At 45.0% G+C, this 7,584-nt stretch overlaps 1 protein-coding gene across 1 annotated transcript; it reads left to right on the forward strand.

Annotated features, from left to right (window-relative positions):
• Positions 1-707: 707 nt before the first annotated feature.
• Positions 708-5,281, forward strand: cited4a (Cbp/p300-interacting transactivator, with Glu/Asp-rich carboxy-terminal domain, 4a). Its single transcript, XM_080011683.1, has 2 exons — positions 708-819; positions 2,020-5,281. The coding sequence occupies exon 2, from the start codon at positions 2,034-2,036 to the stop codon at positions 2,787-2,789; it is 756 nt and encodes a 251-aa protein (XP_079867809.1). The 5' UTR covers positions 708-819; positions 2,020-2,033; the 3' UTR covers positions 2,790-5,281.
• Positions 5,282-7,584: the final 2,303 nt, after the last annotated feature.

A 7,584-nucleotide genomic window follows, 5' to 3' on the forward strand; every position in this document is an offset into this window, starting at 1 on the left:
AACGACGGTTCAACCATACGTTTTCCAGGGCTCTATTGACTCTTGAGCATTTTACGCAACATCTGCGCTGATGTAACAGACTAGAAACAGGAAGTTATGCCCCTTCCCAATGTAGGCAGCTCTACACTTGGGATGTACTGCAGAAAATGATAAAAGTGGATTTGAATAAAGTCTGACATCACTGTCATTCAAAAAATGTTCAAAAACAACACTCAGAAGTGCATTGAAGCAGAGTGGAACGTTTCTTAATGGTCTCCGGCAAGGTTGTGTTATGGACAGCAATAAACGACGGGAACCAGCATCTTAATGAGGCCTGGGTCGAAAAATGGCGAACCTATCTTTTTGTTATGATGATATCCTTTTGCACTCTTTAAACCCCCGCTATCTCACTTCCTCAAGCACACCTAACATCAATCCACCGATGTCGATTATTTTATTATTATTTTATTTTTCATATGTATCTTTGGGGTTGAGGGGCATTGAGAAAACCCATTGTGTGACGACTAGGACTGCATTATGTTTGCGTGGACGACGGAGGAGGAGGTATCTTTTTCTTTGCACAGTGATTAAAGGGGAGGACCAATCGCGACAAAGGATACGGAGAGGACGGTAGCTCCACCTCTCTCTCTCTCTCTCTCTCTCCCTCTCTCTCTCTCCCTCTCTCTCCGCTGCTTTCTAGATGTATATAATCCCCGAGTTGACCCAGAAAACAAAACTCCTCCAGACTACCGAGGCGCCGTGAAGGAGCAGAACGGTTTGATCGTCAGCTGGGGAGTAAATCCAACTAAACTCAACTTCTGAAGCAGGGACCATTTTCTGGTAAGACTCTTTATAGGAGGGCAGCATTACATGTGTCGGTGCTTGGTATTCTGCTGTTTGTGTGTGTGTGGTGTGTGTGTGTGTGTGTGTGTGTGTGTGTGTGTGTGTGTGTGTGTGTGTGTGTGTGTGTGGACCCGTTTTTGTTGTTATTCCGGTGATCAGACCGATTAAATTAGACTCATGCGTAAATGGATTACAGACGCGTAAGAACAACTGGGTGGAAATCGCGTTTCACGCCGCCACCTTATAGACTCCCAGAGGTATCGCGAGTGTTATATTGTTGCGGGCTTATATATATATATATATATATATATATACATGTATGCACATATATACACACACACATTTATGCATATATATGCTGTTTATGCACATATACATATATAGATGCAGCGTATAGGTGCTGACGAAGGATTGCGCGCACCGGCTTGAAGGACGGGTCTCGGTTTAACGCGATTAAAGGTTGTTCCACGGCTTCTGCCTATTACCAAAGTCCATAATTGATAAACGACAATTATTGTGCCACGGACGAGCCCAGCACGGGAAGGGGAAGGGGTAATCGTTAAATAACACTGTCTGGATAGATCAGTTAAGGGTTTTTGTAGTTTGGAAGAAAGAAAGAAAGAAAGAAAGAAAGAAAGAAAGAAAGGCGGAATGTTTTTTGTCCATCGGCAGACCGGGAGCGAAGCGCGCACAGTCGCTCAGCGAACAATCTCGTTTTATTATAGGGACGACATATTTTTTACTCTCAAGCCCCGTGACCATTCCACACGTAGGCTGTTGTTGATCACGTTTTTTGTGTGAACTATAATGTAAAGACAGTTCAACACTAAACCATGCTTGATCGCATAATGGCGCATTTGTTTGCTGAGCGCAAGGGATGTGTATCATGGTTCCCTCGCCGGGAGATTGAAATTCAAAGAGCGCTCCTCTGCGTCCTTTTGGCGACTGTCTACGCGCAACGATCGGTGTAGTTCCGTGCAATAATCAGTAATTGTTATTATGGATCGTTTACCATCGCTTCTAAAGTGACATTAAAAACGCTCAGGATAAAAAGACAAGACAGTTTCAAGAGAGCAGATTGAAGTTTATTGAAAAGTGTTGCATCTCAGGAATAGTGACCGTATGCCATTCAGAGGTGGCTTTGGACAAAGATAATACATGCAGGCCATCGCTAACGTGAATCATTCATTTATGCAGGGTGACGATTAGTCATGGCTGAACACATGATGATGCCCATGAGCCATGGTTCAGCGGGGGGAGGCCTTCATGCAGGCTTCAGGATGGGCATGAACGGAGCGCCGCAACACAATGGCCAGCCGGGCCTGCGCAGCCTGCCCAACGGCCAAGTCATGCACTATGGCAGGACCCCGCAGAACAGCATGGAGGCGGCTATGAGACAGAGACCCGGCATGGTGGGATCCGGGGGGATGAACGGCCAGGTGAATGGCTCCCCTATGGCCAACCACCACCACCACCAGATGATGTCTGCCAACATGATGTATAACAGCCAGGGCCAGCAGCACCACCACCACATGCACCCGCAGCAGCAGCAGCAGCAGCAGCAGCAGCAGCAGCAGCAGCAGCAGCAGCAGCAGACTGGACACCCCCAGCAGTACCTTCCAGGAAACCTCACCTCCCAGCAGCTCATGGCCAGCATGCACCTGCAGAAACTAAACACACAGTACCACGGACACCCGCTCGGGTCCGCCGCCGGCCACCACCTGTCCAGCGGCGGGCAGTACCGGGTGGGCCCGGCCCAGTTGTCGGGCATGCAGCACATGGGCGCTCCTCTGGCTCCGAACAGCATGGACATGGATTTGATCGATGAGGAGGTTCTGACTTCGCTAGTGCTGGAGCTCGGCTTGGACCGCGTTCAGGAGCTTCCCGAGCTTTTCCTGGGACAGAACGAGTTTGATTTCATATCGGACTTTGTGTGCAAACAGCAGCCCAGCACAGTTAGCTGTTGAGCAGAGCGGCCAGCTGGTGGAAAAAAACAGTGTTGTTTTTCATTTAGGTCCGCAAAGCAAATGACTTGAGTGGCCATGGTAGCACAGCAAAAAGGAGACAATCTCTCTGTTCTGTGTGGGTGTTTCTGTGTCTATGTATTTTGATGGTCTCTGGTAGATCTTAAACACTGGTTGTCTGTACGCTGATGAAGACTATAATGACAGAAGGAAAACAAAAAACACCAGGTTTCTTTGTTGATCAGGTCTTTGTCAAATGTGTTGTCTGTGGCCAAAATGGGGCATCTTGGTGCAATGGGCTCTTTCTGTGTCCATCTGTCCCTCTCAGCACCTGTTCGCGCAGAGGCCAGGCTGTAGGATGATTGGAAAACCAAGGGAATAGGATGAGAAAGACCACCTTAAAAAAGAGTGTTCATTGGAGTCTGCTGGGTTCTGTGGCATCAATAAATATATTTTTGTCTGTGGTGACACCTATCAAACTCAGTTTAATTGATCAGGATCAGAATTTGCTTGTCAGTGGGTGAAGGTATCTAAAGTAAGTAAGATGGTAACAAAGGTTGGTGGGGTTTTTTTTGTTTTTTTTGGGATGAATCCCGCATTTGCAGCAAAGGCATGGCTATTTAAAACTCATGGAAGAAGCTCCCTACAAGTGTTTCTTTGAAGGGCGAGACGGAGAGGAACATTGACAGGAGAAGGAGAGGGTTTTTGCTGCATTCCTTGGCTGTTGGCAAGTACTTGCTCAGCTTGGTCCAAGTGAAACGTGCAGAACCTATCTGCCCGTCTAGATTAAGACGCCACCATTAGATGTGAAAGGTTTGTGTGAATATACATCTGTCCTAAAAACTGTCTGTCCTGCTACTTTATTTAATGGTGATTGAAGCATTTTCTAAAAGTGTATCTGCTAAACAAGGCATCTATCTGTTATAAACTGCTCTATCTGCTCAAAGTCCCGGGAGAGGCGGCACGGCTCTTTCGAGGAGCATAACAAGCATTTAAGAAACTACTGTGGACTATTTAAATACCTATGGCACAAAAGACAAAAGGTCCTGAGAAATTCAAAGAGCTTTTTCAGTCACAACCCGAGACCAATGACATTGGGGAATGTCGTATGGAGAGAACAAAGTGATTGTAACATCTGCATTCTTGCATTGGCTTTCAATTGTTTGCGTGCAGTCACAGCAATTAGGCATTTCAAAAAAGCCAATTAATTCCATCGCCTCTCTCTAACTGCCTAGCGCATTAAGCGCCGACTGTGGCGCACGTGCAGAACTGATGGCCGCCATTAGTTCCCCCCCAGAACACGGTTGGACGAATGGTTTCTGGAAGCTGCCTTTACCTGTGGCATTGTTTTCCTCAAGCCAGGAGCGAAAACCACGCAGAGGCGGGCGGAAGTTGCTCTTTTTTTTCTCCTATAGATTAGCTTACTCTGCTGGTTTTCTACCAATTAGATTTGAAATACATGTTCACACACACTTGTCTTAATTGAGGTCAGCCCGCACACTCTCTAATGACTTAACAATTATAATAGCACAGACATGTTCTGTGGAGCATTTTTTTCCTTTGCCCTCTGCACAGTTTGTAATTAGTTTTTTTTATTTATTTTTTTTGGTCAAGGTTGCTGCTTCGGGCTGATTTTATTTTATTTTTTGGGGGGGTGGTTGAGTTAGAGAACTGCCTGCACTTGTAATGCTATTTCTGTGGAGATTGGATTTTGAGTGGGGTTCGCTGGTGATCCACCATGAAACCTTGTCAGGAGAGCCACCCCCCCCCCACACACACACACACACATACACCCCTCAAACACTGGGCATTAAGATGCCAAAAGGCGCCACAACCCTCGCCAGCTCGGCCAGTTTGGCTTCACACCCAGCCAAATGCAGACGGACCAACTATCAATCCCCTGCCACCCCTCTTCTCCCTTCCATCGTGATCGATTTTTCATATTTCATATTTGAATTGAAATACATCTTGGTTTTCGCCTTAGGGAGATAGTGGCCTCCGATAAACTGCTATTATCAATAAGTGCAGCCTTCGTGTGTATTGCATCTTTGTACTGTAGACTAGAGGTGAATTATACCTAGATATGTCTAAGGGTACTTTGAAGACATTGTCCAATATAAATGTAATAAATGGGTGATTTTTCTATGTATCGATAGGAGAATATATCAAACATTTAATATAGATAAAGAGTGTGTAGACCACGTGGATACATACCCAGGGTTCTGGGTATTGGGTGCAGGGCCTGAAGCTTTAAGACCAAGTATAGTGCATGTAAAAACCAAGCGCTGGTGGGGGGACGCCGCCACATTCCCACAGTCACTGAGAATGTACAGTACAGCTTCTTTGTGGGAACCCCGTCCCCTGGACGGTAGATCAACATGTGAGATTGTACTCCTTGTGTCCAAAATGTACGCAACTTTGTTTGGGTGACACCCCCCCCCGCTTCCCTCACCTTCCACCCCCACCCCCACCCAGCCACCCAAAAAAGCTTTTGTAATGTTATTGATTCTATTTTGAGAAAATGTATTTATTTTCAAATAAAATATTTATTTAAAGAACTACAGGGATGACTTTGCAAATCATTGAGTGTTTAATACTGTGCCAGTGTGGCCAACGACGATGAGAAAGAGCACAATTTTACATAAAATACACAAATGTCCTATTTTGTATACCCTCATTACAAAAAAATGAACGTTGTACCTTGTTAAATACAGGGGCCTTGCCCTACTATTGCATTAATTACAATTGTGAAATATTTAATTAAGAAATCATGTAACACAACCGAAATGTGGTCAATAACATACATTTACTAATTGAAGTTGTCTCAAATAGAGATGAATCCATATTTACATGTCAAATAAATGTCAGATTAGTCCAGACATACAGTATATATATATATATTTGCATACATGGATGCAGCACATTGGTATGGACATAGGTACATACACGTGCATACAATAGGCTTACTAATTATTATTAGTTACTTATTCTTACTGGCAGTTATTTAGAAATTATTTTTAACCTTTGATAAAATTGTAAGTAACATTTTCCCGGCACGTCACTGGAAAGTACTCAGTGTCGGGCGGAAGAAGACAAAGCTCCTATGCGTACGTGTGTGGCGCTTTAAAAACTGAAAGCAGGGCCACATGGGCTGCTTGAGAGCGCATGTGGTCAGTGGGGTGGGGGGTGGGGGTTTGGGGATTAAAAATTCCTCCGGTTAAATAAAGGTTAAAGACAAGAGTCATATTCTGAGGACTATACGATCGCACCGAGATTACCGCGCGCTTCGATTAACTTTGCCTGTTCCATTCCAACTGTGTGATTTCCAAAAGCAGGAGAAGATTTGGGGGAAATGAAGCGGTGATACCGGAGGCTCAGTCCAAACAACAACGCACTGACGGTTACTTACACTTCTTATTGACTACACGAGAAGAAAGCTTCATCTTTTGGTTGAAATAAATAAAGAAATAAACGAATCAAGAATCAAAGAATCCAGCTGCCTGCCATGCGTATGCGATGTATAGTTGTGTAACAACCAGCTCTTCTTAGGCTGTTTAATGTGCCATTTCTGTATGGAGTTATTTCTGAAGAACAGACTACAGAGCGTCCTGTTGCCTGCCTCCCCGCCTGTTTTTCCCTTTAGGCAACAGCGCTTGTGTATCTCAATTTTTTTGTTTTAACTCTGCATGCAAGAATCTCTTAGCCCCAATCTCTTTTTGTTACCGTCTGCCAGCCAACCTTAATCCCGCACAGAGAGCCCAGACGCCGCTGCCAAGTCCACCTGGGGTGGCAGCGGGATAGCTCCGACGCCCCACATCTGCTTCGGAACGGTAATACCTAAAAACACTGCTGATACAAGGTGCTTTTAAACTGACAACAGACGAGGCCGCTTGTAATAGGCAAGTAAAGCAGCACGTGTCTAGGCCTCCTTTGTGTAAATACTCCTTTTACATGGCGACCGTGAGTCATACATTATACAGGGCCGGGTCTACGACGTAGAATATGGACTTGGCTCTGCATGCGGTGGCTATGCACGCCCTGTCTCCCATCTGTTGTACTCACGACTGATTCATCCAACACGTCAATCGCAAAGGATTCATTCGTAGCATATATTTTATATGACTCGGGAGTCCTGAGTCGCTGTGCCAAAAGAATTGTTCGTCTGCAAAACTGGTTGGCAACTGCAATGAAACGTGCCCATCAAGTCTCGCAGCATGAAGAAAATGTGAGAAGAAGGTATTCGACTTCGACTTGACGACTGATAAATGATTCTGACCGAATTCAATGATTCTTGTGAGAGAGTCACTCGGATAACACATAACTCGTTTAACAAAAAGCCAATTTCCAAAAAGTCCCCCAACATATTATGGCTATTTTTTTTGTTGTTGTTGTTTTTGAGGGTGGGGGGGTTGGTCACCTTGCCTCCTGTGTCTCACTCAGGCATGACGGCGTGCCCACGGCTCAGCTCAGCTGTTCAGGTGCAGCCACAGGGGATAATCCACAAACTGAGACTGGGCCAGACAATATGTTAATCCCCATCACATAACACCGCTCACCTCAACCCGGTGCCTCATTTCATAACTATTGGTTGACAGCAGTTCGTAATGGTGGGTTTCAGGAGATAACTTGGTTTGGTTGAACTCACAATTGTTATTGTAGAGTCGTGATATTTTAATACTATATCAAATATATTCTGTATATATACGTATTACTCTCATCCACATCAACATTCCCCCTGCAAAATTGACATCTTACCACCTACCCTCCCGTCACTTTAATAACGAACATAACAATTAAA

Source organism: Zeus faber (assembly GCF_960531495.2).
Source record: "Zeus faber genome assembly, chromosome: 1".
In the NCBI taxonomy this organism is placed as follows: domain Eukaryota; kingdom Metazoa; phylum Chordata; class Actinopteri; order Zeiformes; family Zeidae; genus Zeus; species Zeus faber.

What these genes read in the sequence shown, in the direction of transcription:
- cited4a (XM_080011683.1), top strand. Translation starts at nt 2,034, where the DNA reads ATGGCTGAACACATGATGATGCCCATGAGCCATGGTTCAGCGGGGGGA.